This window comes from Chenopodium quinoa, unplaced genomic scaffold, assembly GCF_001683475.1.
Source record: "Chenopodium quinoa cultivar QQ74 unplaced genomic scaffold, ASM168347v1, whole genome shotgun sequence".
In the NCBI taxonomy this organism is placed as follows: Eukaryota; Viridiplantae; Streptophyta; class Magnoliopsida; order Caryophyllales; family Amaranthaceae; genus Chenopodium; species Chenopodium quinoa.
In genome coordinates, this window is record NW_018745082.1 from 642,747 (window position 1) to 661,818 (window position 19,072).

At 43.1% G+C, this 19,072-nt stretch overlaps 1 protein-coding gene across 1 annotated transcript; it reads right to left on the bottom strand.

Moving 5' to 3' along the window:
• Positions 1-14,039: 14,039 nt before the first annotated feature.
• LOC110709907 (p21-activated protein kinase-interacting protein 1-like) lies at positions 14,040-18,737 on the bottom strand. The gene is made up of 3 exons (XM_021888168.1): positions 17,923-18,737; positions 16,890-17,187; positions 14,040-14,429 (listed from the first exon to the last, which is right to left on the bottom strand). Exons 1-3 carry the CDS (start codon positions 18,577-18,579, stop codon positions 14,362-14,364), a joined length of 1,023 nt encoding a protein of 340 aa, XP_021743860.1. The 5' UTR covers positions 18,580-18,737; the 3' UTR covers positions 14,040-14,361.
• Between the last annotated feature and the right edge of the window lie 335 nt (positions 18,738-19,072).

Below are 19,072 nucleotides of genomic sequence, written 5' to 3' on the forward strand. Positions count from 1 at the left end.
CATGTGTCACGCTCCGATTGGTGGTAATTTTACCATAAAGAAGTAACCGTTCACCTTCCGAGTAAATTACGGAAATGCCCTCCTTCCAAGTAAATTACGGAAATGCCCTCGTATTTACCCTCTATATATAGCCGTTTATCCTCATAATTTTGTACGTTTACAAAAATTTTCTAGAGAGAGAACTTTGAGAGAGCAAAGTCATCCGTTTGAGTCAGGCGCAAGCAAGGAAGCTCGTACTCCATCAACCCAGTTGGACCCGTCCGTTTTCAGATATCAAATCCAAAGGTACCGTCTCTGCCTCTCTCAGCTCTTTTTCTTGTTTCACCGCTTGTACATATTTCTTGCAATAAATGGATGCATCACCAACACACACGGCACAACCTAGGCTAGAGTCTAGCCGGTCACCTAGGACGGCTGAGTCTAGGACTGGGAGTGTCGTCTCGGGGTGTTGGGACCACCCTTTGCCTTGGATTCCGACCATTTATGTGTCTGTGCATGACACAGTGGCTCGGACTATGCAGACGGCCACTGATCCAAACTACAGAAGCGAAGGCTCAGGTGGCCAAACGCCTGAGGGAGAAACGTCTGGTCAGGGAGACCAGACGGCTCTGGAGAGATCCCTTCTGCGCGCCCCTTCAACTCCCGCTGATTCCTTTTTGGAAGAGTGCGACCAAGGCGGCAATGAGGCCGTCTCAGCCCCTTTGACCCAGAATGAGGAGGAGACGGAGAGCGACAGCTCCGCCTCTACCTCTGAGAGCAGCGACGATTTACCCCCGCTTGAGGATAGCGAGGAGGAAGAAAGGAAGAAGTGGAACGAGAAGGACAATCCCTTCAACATCCACGTCTCCTCCAAGGACCGGATCCAAATGGAGGAGAACTTAAAAAACTTTACGCAAATGCACCCGTTAGGAGACGGGTATAGAATCCGGGTGCCGCCTGAGGATGGCACCATCGCCAGGGAGGATTATCAAGAGAACGCCAACAGCTATTTCGGCTGTTATGAGGCGGCGTTTAAGGCTGGTCTTCGCTTCCCCCTTCACCAGGCGGTGAAGGCAATATTGAGAGGCTACGACCTCGGCGTCTGGCAACTTACCCCCAATTCTTGGACAAACATTCTGGGGTATGTTGCCGCCTGCGAGTTCCAGGGGCTTAACCCCGGATGGGAGGCTTTTGCTAGTATGCATTATCTTAGCAGAAGCCCAGGCGGCTGGAGGGCGTGGTACACTCTAACCACGCATCCCCAATACATGATGACCTTGGACAAGGTCTCAAAATTCGACAGCTGGAAGCAAAGGTTCTACCTGATGTCAGCTCCCAGCAGACGGGAGAATTATGAATTCCATCAGTACAACAAGAAGCCCGACTTGATGGGCCGGAAGTGCGCTCTTCCCCGGATCCCAGAGGAAGATTTTGACAAGATCATTGAGGCGGACTTTTTCGGCCTCACAGACGCGACCTTGTCAACCGGGGAAACAATAAAAGTCCCCAAGAACTGGATCCCCAAGAGCGCCTGGTTCAGGGACGAGTGTTTCCTAGCCACCTGCGGGCTAGGACACATGTTTACCAAACGTATGCGCCTGAGTTTATATCCGTCTGTAGTGTTTTTATATCAGAATTGATTTATGATATTAATCAATCTCTTTCTTTTTGCAGAAGAAGCTTTAGACATGCTGCAAACGGAGAAGACTCCCAAGCGGTCCTCTACAGTCATCCGCAAGGATCTTGCGGAAAAAGCGGCGGCCGCACTCAAGGCCAAGGTAAAAACGCCTAACCCTTTCTTAGATTGGTCTCAACGATTATTTCCCCCGGATGCTAACTTTAACTTGGTTATTTTCGCAGGGGGGAGAGGTTGGGAAGACGTTTGAGAAAAATCTCAAACGGGCTAGGGAGGAAACTCCTTCCATTCTCAACAAAATCAAAAAGTCCACCTCCGCCTCAACTCCTAGCGCCTCCGCCGGGAATCAACAAATACGGATAGCGGGGCAAATCGAGAGGGTAGGCGGCAGCCTGGGCCTCGACCTCGTCAATCCCGTAACAGCGACCGGGGGGTTCACCACACCTGCAAGCGGTTCCCGCTAGGCCAGCTCTGAAGGTAAGAACCCTTTTGAATTCCCGCTTGAGCTGGGGTGGCCTTTGCGGGTGAAATCCCACTCTCAACAGACGTCATCTTCAGACGGTCGGCAACAAATAGGTGTTGCCTTAGTTTCGCACTCATCACGTATTGATTATGGTGCAAATCAATCCCCCCGCTGGCCAGACGTCCAGAAGCATGCCAAGGCCATGCTTGACGCCGTCTGGAAGAGGGATAAAGACAACATCCCTGGGATAGAGACGTTCAATCTGGAACGCATTCTATCCCTTCTGGCTGAGGTAAGAGACTTGTCAATTTTATTTTTTCCAAGTGTTTTACCCCGACTGCAATACTCATACCGCTTGCTTTTTTGCAGGCTATGCTGCGGGTGGACGGGCTCAAACGTCCTTATTCCCGCAAACGGGAAGAGGTAAAAAGGGCCAAGAAGTCCACCATATACGCCGATAATATTGCTTTACACTCGACTATCGTAAATGAACTTGAAACTAAAGCAATCATAATGACACAGGCGTCTAGAATCCAGCAGCTGGAAGCGGATCTGAAGACGGCCAACCAACGGGCGAGTGATGCTGAGACGGCCCAGAAGAAGGCAGAGGAGGCCCAGAAGAAGGCGGATGAGAGCGCCAAGAAAGCTGACGAGACGCTCAAGAAGGCCCAGGTGGACCTTGGCACACTTCAGGGTGTTTCTGAAGAGAACACCAACCTGAAGACCAAGGTTGAGAGGCTGGAGAAGGAGGCTGCTCAGGATCAGATAAACTTTGCAGCAACCCTGGAGGCGGAGCAAAACCGCCTAGTTGCTGAGAGTGACGCTGACAATTACGCCCGTATAAAGATCGCCTGGGTTGCCTTGTACCCAGACGCGGATTATAGAATCTAGGCACTGGCTCACAGTTACACCGAGTACGTGGTGTACTTGAGAGAGCAAGGTGAGACAGAGCCTACGTCCTTTGAAGCCTGGGTCAACTCCAACAATGAGCCCCCCGCGCCTGAGCAACCTGGTCCAGGTGTAGCACAAGAGATTCCCTCAGACGGTGAGGAAGAGGACCAGGAGGCACCGCCTGCAGGCCAGAAGTGATCTTTCAGCGACAGTATGCCAATCTCCGTTTTTATTTTTTCTTTTCTGCGGCAGTATGCCAAAACTTACTTTTCCGGCCTGTGTGCCGAGTATCTTTGTATTTACCGGCTATGAAGCTGGGTTAATTAACAATTTCTCTTTTCTCCCGGATAGGGTCCGGTTAACATTTGATCCACTACAACCGTTTGGTTGGGTGGACTTTTATGGAATGCACCGACTGAGTCGGTTTTGATCATTTTGCGTTTGCGTCTGATTTTCAATTTTTGCGAATATTAATTTTTCATTTTTGCCTAACTTATCAAAAGCATGCGGCGATTTTTTGCCTAACTTATCAAAAGCCTGGCTGTCCTTGCCCCTGGACGGCTGTGTGATTGGTTTCAAGTGGAGTTGGTTGATTGACTTGGAAACGTCTGATGCTGCAAAGAGCATGATACGTTTGTAAGTCAATCAATCACAGTAGTGATTGCCCCAAACCAAGTGCACAGCCTTACATCAACAGGCGTTCCAGTTATTAACCAAGCAGAGTTTGTCCGTCTTGGTATAGATTTCATAGCCCCAATTGGGGTAGAAGGTGCAACTTTGGAATAAATAACCTAAGTGAGAACTTCAGCCGATGACCAACTGATGCCCCAGGGCATCCGGTATTCGGTAACTTGATCGTTCTTCACAGGTCATTCTGGTCAGACGGCTATAAGACCAATTTGGTCATGCAATTTTTGCCGTCTGCATAGATACTTAGAACCGACAGATAGTCTGTTCTCTACGACAATTGCACCCGGAGGGGTGTCGCCGGACGCCTTTGTCCATGTTGGGACAGGCGATTTTATAAAATGAGCAATCATCCGGCCATTTTAGCCTTTGGTCTTGCTTGAGACCGGTTGTATAGCCACTAAGCGTTTTTGTGCTTAATTTTTAATCGGAGCATGGGCCGAACGTTATTGAATTACACTAAGTGTCGAACTTAGTCAGTTAAACGGAAAATCCGTCTGGGTCATTTTCCAGGCGAACAAACAATTATTAAGTCAAACTTAGTAAAATAAATAATCCATCTGAGTACTACCCAAGCGGTTAAGCAGCTGTAATCTTTACTAAGTGTCAAACTTAGTTAATTAAATAAAGAATCTGTCTGGGTATTACTCAGACGGGAAAACAAAACCAGTTTGCAAACAAAGTCCGAATTCTCATTAAGTGACTCATTGTTTACAAAAAATTTACATTATCAGAAGTGGTACTTTTTCAAATTGTCTACATTCCAAGTTCTAGGCAGGCGCCTGCCGTCTCGAGTTTCCAGGCGGTAGGTGTTGTCCCTTACTTCTTCATAGATCCGGTAGGGGCCTTCCCAACTTGGAGTTAGCTTCCCCAGCTCATTGGCCCTACCGGTTGCCTCTTTCGTCAACTTTCAAGGGACGCTTGTGTACTTTCTTGTTGTAGGCTCTAGTCATTCTCAGACGGTAAATCTCATGACGCAAGGCGGCATTGCCCCTGTGTTCTGGGAGTGAATCCAATGCCAGGCGCATTACTTCCTAGTTTGCCTCTTCATCATATAGCATGACTCTGAGAGTCGGCTCGTAATGTTCGATGGGCAAGACGGCTTCAGCACCGTAAACCATGAGAAATGGGGTTTCACCGGTTGCCCCCTTTGCTGTTGTCCGGATGGCCCATAGGACATGGATTAACTCTTCTGCCCATAAGCCACCGGCTCTTTCTATTTTCTTCTTAATGCCATCTGAGATGAGTTTGTTGAAGGCTTCAACTTGGCCGTTTGCTTGGGGCTGGCCGACAGATGCAAAATAGCTTGAGATCCCCTAATCTCCCAACCATGTTTTTAGCTGAGGCGACTCAAACTGAGGACCATTATCAAACACCATAGACATAGGTACCCCATACCGGGTGATAATGTTTTTCCAGATGAAGGAAATCACGTCTGATGATATTTTTAACCGCCTCAGCCTCCACCCACTTGGTGAAATAATCCACAGCCACCAAGATGTAGCGCTTTCCGCCTGGAGCAGGCGTGTAAGGACCTAGAATGTCCATTCCCCATTTTGTAAACGGGATAGGGTTGTGGATGGCCGTCAGATCAGTAGCCGGACGGTGAATAAGTCTGCCAAATTTTTGGCACTTGTCACATTTCTTTACCAACTCCTTGGCGTCTGCCTCAAGAGTAGGCCAAAAATAATGTCGTCTGGCTCTGACGGCTAGGGACCTGCCACCTATGTGGGAGGCGCAAAATTCAGAATTCAGGTCTTCGAGAACTTCCTTCCCCTTTTCAGGGGTGACACACTTCAACAGGGGCTTAAGAAACTCCGCCTTGAAGAGTTCTCCATTTTTCAAATCGAAGCTTGCAGCTCGCTTCTTCAAGACGGCTGCCTCCTGTGGCGAATCAGGAAGTGTACCATCTGAGAGGTAAGCCCGGATGCCATCCATCCACGTAGAGCTTCGGTCTAGAATTCCAATGGGGTCTTCATAGATGCTTCTCTTTTCAAGAACTTCCCAAAAGACTGACCGAGGCGTATCATGGCAGGCGGAAGACGCCAGTTTTGACAATGCATCCGCCTGGTTGTTTTCCGACCTAGGCACTTGATTCAGCCGGAATTCCTCAAGAGCCCAAGCCTCTTCTTTGACCGCCTGAAAATATTTGATCATAGCCGGATGAGTAGCCTCATAGCTTCCCTCATACTGGCTAACAATCAATTGGGAATCAGAGTAGGCGTCAATTTTCATGGCCCCTGCCGCCTTACACATGCGAATGCCAGCTAGCAGGGCTTCATATTCCGCCTCATTGTTAGAGGTTTGAAACTTGAAGCGTAGTGCATACTCAAATCTGTCCCCTTCATGAGACTCGTAGATTACGCCTGCACCACAGCCGTTCTTTGTAGAGCTCCCGTCTACGTATACTTTCCAAACCTGATCAAGATTATCCCGAGCCACCGGACGAGTCATTTCAACAATGAAGTCGACAAACGCCTGACCTTTCACTGCCATTATGGGTTCGTAAGTGATTTCAAGGCTTTGCATTTCAATAGCCCATTTCAACATTCTCCCGGATGACTCCAGGGTAGACATTGGCCGCTTGAGTGGCTGGTCGGTGTAAATCACCACCGGATGTGCCAAAAAGTAAGGCTTCAGCTTTTTGAATGCCATATACAAAGCAAGGACAAATTTTACAACCATGGGGTACCGGAGTTCAGCATTTTTGAGAACATGGCTAATGAAGTAAACCGAGAACTGCACGCCGTCTCGCTTAGCAAGGAGAACGGCACTGAGGGCATGATCTGAGACGGCTGAATACATGTACAACGTCTCCCTAGGCAAAGGACTGACCAACCTAGTTAGAGAATGTAAATTCTCTTTCAACCTCTGGAATGCCGCCTCAGCATCATAGCCCCATTCAAATCTGGTCTTCTTCCTGATTGCTTGGAAGAAGTAGAGGCATTTGTCGCCTGACCGGCTGAGGAACCTCCCCAAGGCGGCCAGACAACCGGTGAGTCTCTGCACTTCCTTGACAGAACGGGGTGACTTCATGTCTATCACCGCCTGTATCTTTTCGGGGTTAGCCTCTATCCCTCTTTGATCAATCAGGAATCCGAGAAACTTCCCAGACTCAACACCAAAGACGCATTTCTTTGGATTTAACATGACCTTATGCCGCCTGAGGGTGGTGAATGTTTCTCGGAGATCAGCAAGGTGATCCGTCTACAGCTTGGATTTGACTATCATGTCATCAATGTACGCCTCCACATTCCTCCCAATTTGATTAATGAAGACCGTATTAATCATCCGTTGGAAGGTGGCAGGTGCATTTTTCAAGCCAAACGGCATCACGGTATAACAGAATAACCCATGACCAGTGACGAAGGCCGTCTTCTCTTGATCCTTTTTCCACAGGGGTATCTGATGGAAGCCGGAGTAAGCATCCATAAAACTCATCAATGCGTGACCGGCTGTAGAATCGACCAGACTGTCGATCTTTGGAAGCGGGTAACTGTCCTTTGGACACGCCTTGTTGAGGTCTGTGTAATCAACACACATGCGCCAGGTCCCATTCGGTTTCTTAACAAGGACCACATTGGCCACCCAGTCGGGAAAGTTACAGGGCCGAATGAACCTGGCGTCTAGCTGCTTTTTTACTTCGGCAGCTGCCGCCTGACTTCTTTCTTTGCCGTGGTTTCTTTTCTTTTGCCGGATGGGCTTCTTTTTGGGGTCCACGGCGAGTTTGTGGACAGCGAGATTTGGGCTGACGCCTGGCATCTCTTTCACTTCAAAGGCAAAGATGTCTTTGAATTCCTTCAGTAGGAGGTGCAAGCTTACACCCAAGGTAGCATGAGCAGCCGTCCCAACCTTTACAGTACGTTCTGGACGGCTGTCATCCAGAACAAGATCAATGTTTTCACCAGCCGGTTGGGGACGGAGCTCATCTGACCGTTCACCGGTCAGTGATTGAGCAGAGGTGCCTTTCTTTTCTTCCCGGCTGCTGGTGGGACAGGTGCTGGGTCGGCATCCTTGACATTGTCAAGGTCTATTGGTTCCTGGCCGCCTGGGGCCACAGTGTCTCCGACGGCTGAGAGATAGCACTCTCGGGCCGTCTTCTGATCCCCATTCAGAAAACCAACAATGTCGTCATCCCTCTCATACTTGATGAGCATGAGAGACGGGATGATTACTTTCTTGGCTACGTTGAGGGTTGGCCGGCCAAGGATAATGTTGTAGGCGGTCAACTCCTCAACGTCCAAGAATCTGACGACAATATGTCGTCCTTGGCCCTTCTCTCCCAGCCGGATGGGTAAGTCAATTCTTCCGGCTGGGTAGACCATCCCACCCCCAAAACTAACCAAGGGGTGGGTGACCGGATGCATGCTGCTGACGTTGTATTTCAGCTTTTGCAAGCACCGGAAGCTGATGATGTTTGATGAGCTTCCGGTGTCAATAAGGATTCTTCCAACCAGCTAGTTGGCAACCTTACATTCAATGATGACCGGGTCATCATGCGAACGGCGGACGGTGCCCCTGTCCTTCTCAATGATCAAGACGTCTGGGAAGGAGGTGCTTGTAGACGCCTGCTCATCATCATCCTTGTCCATCTTTCGAAGATGGCTCTTGGTGCCCCGGATGGTAGGACCACCACATGAGAACCCGCCTGCTATTGTGTAGACCGGCTCCTTGTCAGTATCCGAGCTACTAGCAGGCTGGGGGGTAGTCTTAGAGAACTGACCCTTATTCTTCTTCTTTGCCCCGGCTGAGACTTAGAAATGTAGGACTTCAGCATTCCCTTGTCAGCCAGACGGTCCAACGCCCGTTGAAGGCTGAAGCAGTCGTTGGTGTTATAGCCGACTTCCTCATGGTATTGGCAAAATTTATTTTTGTTCCTTGATTGAATGGAACTTTTCATTGGATTCGGCTTCTCTAGGGACAGCCTGTCCTTAATCTCCATGAGGATGGAGTTGCAGTCCTTATTAAACTCGTACTTAGGAACATACGGTTTAAACTCTTTCTTTTTCTTCTGGGACGGCTGGTCAGAGTCATTAACCGCCCAGATTTCTTTTCTTTTCTTGCTCTCTTCTTTATTTTTAATCGGTTAAGCAGACCGGCTGTCTTTCTGCTTGTCGGACTTTTTGGAGTCCGACTGGTTACCAGGCGAGCAGAGGTCAGTAGCTTGAATGTAGCTTTCCGCCTCCCTCTGAGCCGCCTGTAAGGTGAAGGCCCCTTTCCTGACTAGGTCGAACTTAAAAGTCGACCCGTCTCTCAGACCTTTGAAAAAGTCTGTAAAAGCTACCTCATCAGACAGTCCTTGAATCTGAATTCTGATCAGATTGAACCGCCTGACATATGAGCGCAGCCCTTCTCTCTCTCCCTGCTTAACAGAGCTCAAGTCAAGGCTTGTTTTCTTAGCAGGGATGTTCATTGAGAAGTTGGAAGCAAATAGGAAGGCGAGCTTCCTAAAATTGTCAATGGACCCGGCTGGCAAGTTGCCAAACCATTGTTGGGCAATGCCCTTCAATGTAGCCGGGAAGCATCGACACCAAGTGGCATCATCCAACCCCTGTAAATACATGAGGTTGGTGTATGCCATAAGGTGATCTTCCGGGTTGGTAGTACCATCATAGGTACCCACCAACATATTCTAAACCTTGGCCGGCTGTGCCGCCTCGGTTATCTCCCGGGTGAACGCAGAAGGTTGTTCACCCAGACGTAGCAGACGGAGCTGCCAGTCCAGTGGCCGGACATTTTGATATGCCGCCTGACCTCCGAAGAGAGTCGGCTGCATGAAGTGAGGGGGATATTGACCGTAAACCTAGGTAGGCAAATACGGTACAGCCCCAATCATCTGAGGGCCAGAATGGACGGTATTACCGCCTGTTTGGCTCTCATGCAGGGAGAGTGCATTCCCTGCAGAAATATTGTTGAAGCTGTCTGAAAAGTTCGACGTTGAAGCCGACTCAGACAGTTGTTGGTTTCTCTTCCGGTTAATAATTTCCCAGGCATCAAGAGATGATTTCCTACTTCCCACCGGCTGCTGAGTCCGGCGGGTGTTGTTGTTGTTCCTCTTAGGGAGAAGAATTTTTTACCAATCAATGGTTCCGGCTGCCTTCTCCTTTGGATGAGGAGTGGGCTGTCGTTCTCTGACTGACTTCCCCTTCTCCAGAGGAGTCTTCCTGGCCGACTGACCTTTACTTGGGCCAGCCCGGCTTTGGGTCATCAGCTCTTTAATTTCACCCTTGAAACTTGTCATGAATCTCATGAGTTCGTCTCGGGTGACAGGGGCTAATCCAGCGGCCGTATGGGTTTCCCCTTCCGGCTGCCCAAGGGGTCGGCTTGTACCCGTCTGGGAGGCACCCCGCTCCAGAGTGTCTCTTGGCCGGATGCGCTTGGTTCTGAGAGAGCCGTCATCGGCTGTAAAGGTTTCGACCTGAGGATCTTCATCCTCATGGTCTGTAAAAACTTCTGGGTCATCGCCCAGACGGTTAGGGGGTGGTACAGACTCTTGAACCATCTTCGAGGTACTCTCCCCACAGACGGCGCCAAATGTATTGGGTGTTTTTGTCCCTTGGGAGAGTTACAACACGAAGACTGATCCGGTGTGAGCTGTACCTGCAAAATAAACGGAGACACCTGTTGGGTGGTGCTCCGCCTCCGACGCACAAGTTAGTAACTTGTAGAGAAAGAAAAAGATGCGGAAATTTAGGTGGGTATCTGCTCGGGTTCCAAGCTCAGATGTCTCTATCACAGGGACTGTTTATAATAAATGGTAAAACGTGCCCTCAAAAAGAGGGACATCTCCCTGTTTATAGGGTCTTTGGGATTTGTGCCCCTGATTAGGTCACTGAACCCTAATCATTGGTGGGCTGCGCCGCTTTGCGGATTTCTCGGGATTTGGGCCTGAAGGCCGCCTTTTTCCCTTAATTTCTGGAGTGACACGTGTCAGGCGGAGATTGGTCCACTTTGGGCCAACCTGAAGCTGACACGTGTCGTCCTCTGGTTGGATCACGTGGCGGGGTAAAATTACCCTAAACACTCCACATATTACTTTGTATTTTGTAATTTTTTTTTATTAAACTTAATTTCGTACCCTCATTCCCCAAATCCTGGATCCGCCATTGAATCATCCTTCTTATAATCAACTAAATACACTCTCTTGAGCCATATTTTTTTATCTCCCTCCTCCTCTGCTATTTTATCTTTTAAATTAAAACATACACAAGTAGAATCCATACTAAATTTTAGGTGACACATCACTGGCTCTTTACAGGAGAAACTATCTCTTATTTTAGAAGCTCCAATCCATTTACAAACTCCAAATTAAACACTCTCATTTCTTACATAAGAATTAAGCTCTCAAAATTTATCTCCTTAAGAACCCTCCATTATTAATGCTCTAATTGTTGCATACGAAGTATAATTTATTTGTTTGATGAAATGATGCCATACTAAACCTAAGGTATGGTGTACACTATCACTAGTGAATTCCCATGACGTGGGTCGGCTCTACGTGTTAAGCTGTTAACCAAACACAAGTGCCGTCAGCCGTCACCCGCCTGCCGGTCCCACCCCACTTAATATTATTAGGCATTTACTAACTTTACTTATTTATAATTTATTAATTGATCTAAATTTGTAAACTTTAATTTAATAGTTTGCTGCCAATAATTGCAAAAACCAACACCACAAATTTGACTTTTACGGCCACGTTGTTCATGCTTTCTCAAATATTTAATCACAATTTTATATCTTACCACAATAATACAAATTACTCATAAAACCACCAATTTCCACCCACTTTCTTTCCCTGCATTATTCACCACTTTATAAACCAAAAAAATACATTCATTTTTTTTCATCAAAGTTACAACCTAAACCACTCTCTAAAATCACTCTCTAAAACTCTTACTCCTCTAAGTACTTTAAAATCTAAGAATCTGCAAGATGAGGTATATGCAAAGATGTATCGAGGTCGTTCCGACACCGGCTTCTGATGTTCGGAGACAGAGGAAGTGCTCAAGTCCTCCAAAGTTAGAGACCATTTTTGAGGAAGATACTGCTCTTTTTGTTGATATACCTAAAGGAGATGTTTATCTTGTACGAATACCTGTTTAGATTTCACTTGTCACTTTTACATTATTATTATTATTATTATTATCTTGAGGGTTTTAACTTTTAAGGGGTTAGATTTTATATGGTTGTATTTGATGTAGAAATGAATTGAAATTTTGGAAAATTCCAAATCAATGTTGATTTCTGTTCTGTAAACTGTAAGTTTATGTCATAGATATAGGATGATCTTAACCAATGTTGTACTAATGCTAGCTATAACGTGTATATAAAGAAATCTGTGTTCCATCTCAACTTTCCACCTTTTTTTTCTACTGTATTTCTTAACTTAAAAGCTTGCTTAAGTAAGTACTGCTACTAGTATTTTACAAAATATGGCAAGGCAACTCCTCTTAACATGAAGAAAATTGCTTCTACTTATGTTAGCTTTACTCCGCAGTCTCATAGCCAATCTGCAACACGATTAACTTCACGAAAAAATCAAGTTAGTGTAAGACTCCCCTACAGGCCACAGTAACAAGACCTCTGGCCATCTCCATTCTCCAAGCCCCTTGCTAATGCCTTAATTTCCCAACCGAAGTACCAAATACTAAAATTAACGACAATCTTATAACAACATAAGACATAACACCATCAAAATAGACACTTCTTAAAACAATATTAGTAATCAATAATCAAGGTACAAGTTTCCCATATGTAAAAATTGCAGCAAGCTCCATTAAGTTCATGTTACTTACTGTTTTATCTGATTTCAAGCAAGAATGACATTAAAGAACCAAATTATGAAAATTTTCGATGTGTCGGTGGCAGAAGCCAGAAGGATGGTCAGACAAATGTAATTAAGTGTAAAAGCAACCGATAATTAACTTCATTTATCATTAATTCATTCACGTATCATATTAGATCCTGATTAAACTATTATTAGTTTGTTCACGTATTGTATTAGATTCGACTAATCTGAATAAAAAACGAGCCGACAAAAAGACAATAATAGCAAATGATAGGTTGTCATTTGTCAGTACCTGACACTACACGCCTGCATACAGTACATACACTGTAGTGATCTTCCTGACGCGTATTCAGAATTCAGATCCACGTGTTAAAACAATCAACTTCAGTCATTCACCCCAGTACCCCACCAAAGATTGGCAACAGATTTGTTACACGGCTAACCAACATTTCCTTTTATTGAATTAAATCCATAATTTAAATCTTATTTGGCAGTTTTGTCACCAATAATTGCATAAAACAAAACCATCAATTTAAGCAACCATTTCATTTCACTCGGTTAAGCAATTTGCTCACGTTGTTGTTGCTTCTCAATAATTCACACACTTTATAATTGTGCATAAATTATAACCATCACTTTCTTCCTACAATACTCATCACTTTATATACCCCTAACCACACAAACTAGTTTTCCAAGCAAACTCATCCATCAATCAATCTCTTTAGTTCTCCGATTCTAGTATTATTCATCGGTTTGACAAATTATCTGAGTAAGAAAAAAGCTCGAGTCGAGGAACACACACTAAGTTCAGTGATGAGGCACATGCAAAGCCATGTCGAGGTCATTCCAACAAGTAGAAGAAGAAACAGGAAGTGTTCAAGTCCTCCTAAATTGGAGACCATTTTCGAGGAAGACACTAACGATGGTTATATACCTAATGGAGTTGTTTATCTATTACCTGTATTCATTTCACTTTTTACCTTTTATTTTTTCTCTAGATGCATTGTTGCCTGAGGATTATGAGTTCTTAGAAGTTACATGATAGATGCAGATAAAAATGTATAAATTTAGTAATTTCAGATCAGCTTTAGATTTCTATCCTGTAAAGTCATTCGAAGATAGTGTATTCATATATGAAATTATGAAGTTTTGGCTATATCTTCTAATTAATCAGCTTTTCGCTCAGCCTCAGTTTCATCTAGTACAGTAAGAATTCAAAACAAGTTGCGACAATTGATTTCTTTAAATGTTGAAAAAATGATCTATTTTGATCACAAAGTTGAGGTTTTTTCTTCGGATTCATTTGAAAATTGAACTACATTGGTTAATTTACCTAGATTCGGAATACTACTTGACTCTCTGTAAACTATTTTGGGTCTCATTTAACAGGTTGGAGAGGCATCACCATGTCATTCTAAAGATTTCAGTGCAATTTTAGGCAAAATTTTCACCATTAGCTAACATAAACCTGTGTTATCCAAAATGAATAGGAAAAGTTAAGCTTGAAAAGCAACATTTGATTTCATGATTCGGTATTATAAAAAGTAATTCAGTCATGCTAATTGATAAGATCTAAGGAACAAGGTCGACCAACAAAGTATAAACTATCAAGCACTCGATCCATAAATTAACACAATTCTATTACAGAATCACAAGATTTTATCAAAGCAGCTATTGCTAAGAAAGACATACATTCTATAACTAAGTTACAGCATTTAAACTAAAGCTCTAAAAGAGCTCATAAACGAGATCAAAACTTAATCCAAATGCGAAATTCCTAAATTCCAAAATGCCATAATTGTTTCCACTCAAAATTGGATCGATGAGCACATCTGATCATGTTTCTACAGCTTATATAATACTTACACAAATTTAGACATAAAGTAACAAAGCTATTCAGCTCACCATTATGCCACACTATGATTCTTCCATTTCTACAGCATTCTTCTCCAGAGAATCTTTTGTCAACTGTGATTTTTTCAAAGCTGAAAAGTATAACAAGAAAACTTTAATTTGAAGAAAGCATGAAGATTCAGAAAGTATGACCAATGCGCAAAAATTGTGCCAAATCTTCAAATACATTCTAGTAGGTTACATTACAGAAAAATTTCAACACTACTAATTGTGCCCGAATTTGAGAATTGATCAATCAGAGCAGTAAACATATGAAATTTCACTGGGATAAAAATGAACAATTCAAAATACAACTTAACAGCTCAACTCTATCCCATCCCTTGTCCCCTAGAACCCAAGGAAATTGCAATGTTATTTATTAATCCGTAGTAAGCAAGTATAAGGGTTAAAGAGTCCAATTAAGAAAACTCAACAATTTCTGAAACAGTAATAGGTTGGTAAGAGGTTAGCAAGTAGAGAACTCCTATCCTTAAATTGTCGGATTTCACTTAATTGAACATTCAATCAACCATTAAATTCATCCAATTTGAAAGTAAAATGGTTATATTGAGACACAACACAACACAACCCTCAAACCCAATTGCAAGTCAGCACAAATAAATTACATAATAGAAGTGTTTTAGAAACAACTGATATAACAATTTGCTCAAATAGATAAACTAACATGGTTTTCCTTTAATGATTTCCAGAATCACTGGCAGCTAAATAATTAAGCCTAGACGCCTAGTGTTTTACATCCACAGCTACAATCAATCCGTGTTACTGTATCCTTTTCCATTTCACGCGCACTGTTAATGTTTGCATTATAAACATTATTAATGCAACAAGCCATCTAAAAAGAATAACAAGGGGCAGCTAGTCTGTCAGGTACAATTGTAAGGTAAAAGCTTACATATTTACAACAACTCCATCTGCAACTATATACAAACGAACTAACACAATCACCACTAGAGCATCCTAGCAAGATTTGCCAGCATATTTACCATAAGCTCATAGAATTTCATGCCCATCAAAACACAACATTTGTGCACTTGCTAGCAGCAATCCTATATTCCTTGATCACTACATAGCTACTATATCACCAACCATATTCCTCCTGGTTAGTTTCTCAAAAGAGTTTACATACATCTACCTAAGCTAACAAATTCTGAATCATCTATTGGTTTAACTAACAAACACTTCACATTTTCAGTTATAGCTTCGAGTAATTTAATCTCCATTCAAGCTAGGAAAAATAAACTGTTAAATTATGTGCCACCATATCCAGTTTAAGCAGCCGTTTGATTTTTGCTTCAATTTCAAATAAACATTCCAAAAATTGACTCCATTACAATATGGATATAAAAAGATATACATGCCAATATGTGCATAGAGCCATAAAGAAGGAAAAAGACTACTAAGGGTAAATAGAATTTATTTAATCATCAGAGGATCATCAATGACAAAAAAAAAAAAAAAAAAAAAAAAAATGAAGAAGAAGAAGATGAAACATTTAATTATCCTGACCACCAGATAAAATGAACCAAATCAGTAATCCCCGGTATTTACCAAAAATAGTTGAGATGTTATTGATACCATGAAGGTTTTACTCGTAGAGTAATTGTGAACTGTTGATAGATTTAGAGGTATGCATCAACTTCAGGCTGAAAAGGCCTTTGGTATCAACAACCGCTGCCAGACATTATATCATTCACTAGAGCACCACAGGGGTCAGACAACTAAGTTAAACGCAGCTAAATCTATATGTAAGTTGATAGCTGAAAAGGCCTTTGGTATCAACAACCGCTGCCAGACATTATATCATTCACTAGAGCACCACAGGGGTCAGACAACTAAGTTAAACGCAGCTAAATCTATATGTAAGTTGATATTGCAGCAAATTTATACAGTGCTACAAACTTAATCTCTTCCAGTACCAAATGGATGGCTTCCAGCATCATTGAGCTTTAGATTTTCATTTTGAAATAAATTTGATCAGAATGTGTTGACCTGAGCAGCAGGAGGTATTAATCTTTATGAACTGCAGGATAACAAGCCAAGAGGGATTCTTTTTTCCTTTGGAGCATTCTTTTTCTCCAATCAGCTCTTGTCAAGTTGTCATATTACTCAGTTATTTTGTAACAGACTAATATTATACTCAACTCAAACACATGATAGTTGGGCTCCCTAGCAAACCTTCCCAGGAAACAAATGAAGAATCTCTTCAGAAATCATAATGTTTGGTACAGGCTATGCAAGTTCTAAGTTACATCTTTCTGATGGCATTTTGGTCTAAACTTGTGATTACATTCTTACAAAATACTACATACTCCTTAAGAAATTAATCTGTATCATCCAAAATAGAAAACATATTTCCAACCTACGATTTAATTATTTTGACAATAGGAGCATAAAAGAAACTGACACGATATACCTAGGTGGCTAGGTGTATGAGACAAAGCAAGGGAGACAGGAAGTTAGCAGCAAACAAATTACTAGAAAATAAGCAAGTAAAAAGCACGAGGGAAAAAAAAATTAGACATAAAACTCACATTTAATAGATGATCCAGCTAGACATGTTAGTCGTGACTTTGTATTGGCCTCAGACAATGTCTTTGACTTTTCTTTGTTGGTAGCACGTACATCCCAGACACGGATCACTCCATCAGAAGATGCAGAAGCTAATAAATAAGGATTTTCAGTAGCACCAGAATTTCCATCCCTAGAGAGCACAACAATTCCTTTTACACGAGACTTGTGCGCATCCTCTATGCTGTAGGCAACCTTCCCGCTAACTGTGTCCCATGCTGTGAGTGCACGGTCTTCCCCACCAGTAAAAATAAGTCCGTTCTGCAACAATTAATTTGAAGCCATCAATCACAAAAAAATACAAATAATTATAAATTAAGCCCTATCGCCCCTATGCTATGCTAATACTACAACTAAAGCCCTCCCAAAACAAATTTCCATTTTTCCCCAGTTGCTAGATCAAAATTTAGATAGAACACTAATGTAACTTCAGAAATGGCAAAAGCAAAGACTTGGAACCCAAATTTGATATGAAATATTTGGTTATGAGCTTGGTTCTATTACCAATAACCCAAATTCAACTGAATCCAAACACGTTAAATGCAATCACAAATATTTGAACAGATAAAGCCACTAAATATTGATTCTTTTTAATCAACTTTCCAACTCCCCCACCTCAACACAAATAAAACAGCACAAAAACTGAAACTTTGCATCCAAAACACACATTCTTTCAGTGTTAAGGTCCACATTTAGATAAATAGAAAGAAATTATCAACTTTGCATATCACATTTCCAACACTCTAAACAACTATAATATGATAATATAAGCAATACTAACACCACAAAGCAGCAAAAGCTTGTTATATACACCCGGGTGTACCGTAGACCCATGAGTATTTTGTTTTCTTTTTTATGATTGTTTTTTATTTAATCATCAAATGAAGATCAAAAACTAACCTAGAGTTAGTTAGGTGTATGGTGCACTCGGGTGTATGTAACAATTTCTACAAAGGAGCTCAAAATTTGAACTTTAAACAAGGGAGAAACACGAACCTCACCAGGGGCGGCACAAAGAACACGCTTAGCACCCTCAAATTCCCCAACAATCTTGGCATCTTCAGCCTCATGAAGAGTAATTTTCTCATCAGAAACCATAAAAAACCTACCCCCACCAGAACAATACTCAACAATGTTAGCTTCCTTCACTAACCTACAAATGAAACTCCTCCTTCCTCTAACCAAATTAACCATTGCCAAGCAAGAATCTCTCCCAACAGTCAAACCCAATTTCCCAGAAGGATGAACACACAAATCATTAATCCCCTTCTTGTGAACCTGAATCGTCTTGAGAAGAACAAAAGGGTCGACATCGAAGATTGAGAAGGACCCATCATCGGCAGCAGCGAAGAGGTTGCGAGGGAAGGAGGAGAGAGAAGAAGGGGTGAAGAAGGAGAGAGAAGTAACGGAAGTTTCGAGAAGGAGGGAGCCGAGTTCAGAGGATGTTGCGAGGTCGTAGAGTTTGACGGTGTCGTCTCCGGCGGAAGAGGCGGCGACAACGCCGGAGACGGCGACGGATTTGATGGGGGAAAGGTGGGCGGCGTAGGAGAATTGGGGGTGTAGGGTTAGGGTTTGGTCGGATGAGGTGGATTTGGGTTGTCGGAGTTTGTAGCCCCAGATGAATTTTTCATAGGAGCCGGCGATTAGAGACATCGTTAGCGATGCGTGAGATGGATGTGCCGATGGCTGCCGGGGAGTTTATTGTGGGAGTTGACAGAGTGCAGGGAAAGGGCAAGGAAGAGTAGTTCTAAAACCCCTAATTCAGGTTTATGCCTCAAGCTTGGAATTTTGAAAGTTGAAAAGCTTGACTAGTTGACCCAAAAACCTAATTCCCACTACATTTTAAAAATAAAATAATTGTGATAAATACTTCCTCCATTTTTTTAGTTGACACCGTCTGACTTATACATTATTGAGACAATACGCTTTTGACTCGATTTTGTGGTTTTAGAATTTGTTAAATACACCCGGGCAATTTGCTTATTAATTTTTGTTCATTTATAAAATGAGCAAAATTTAATGAGTAAATAACTCGGGTGTATCGTACACTCGGATGTACAAAACAGCCTCTCTTGTGATTTATAAATACGATAAAACATACTCATGTGGGAACTTGTTTGAATCGTTTCAATATATATTTTATAAA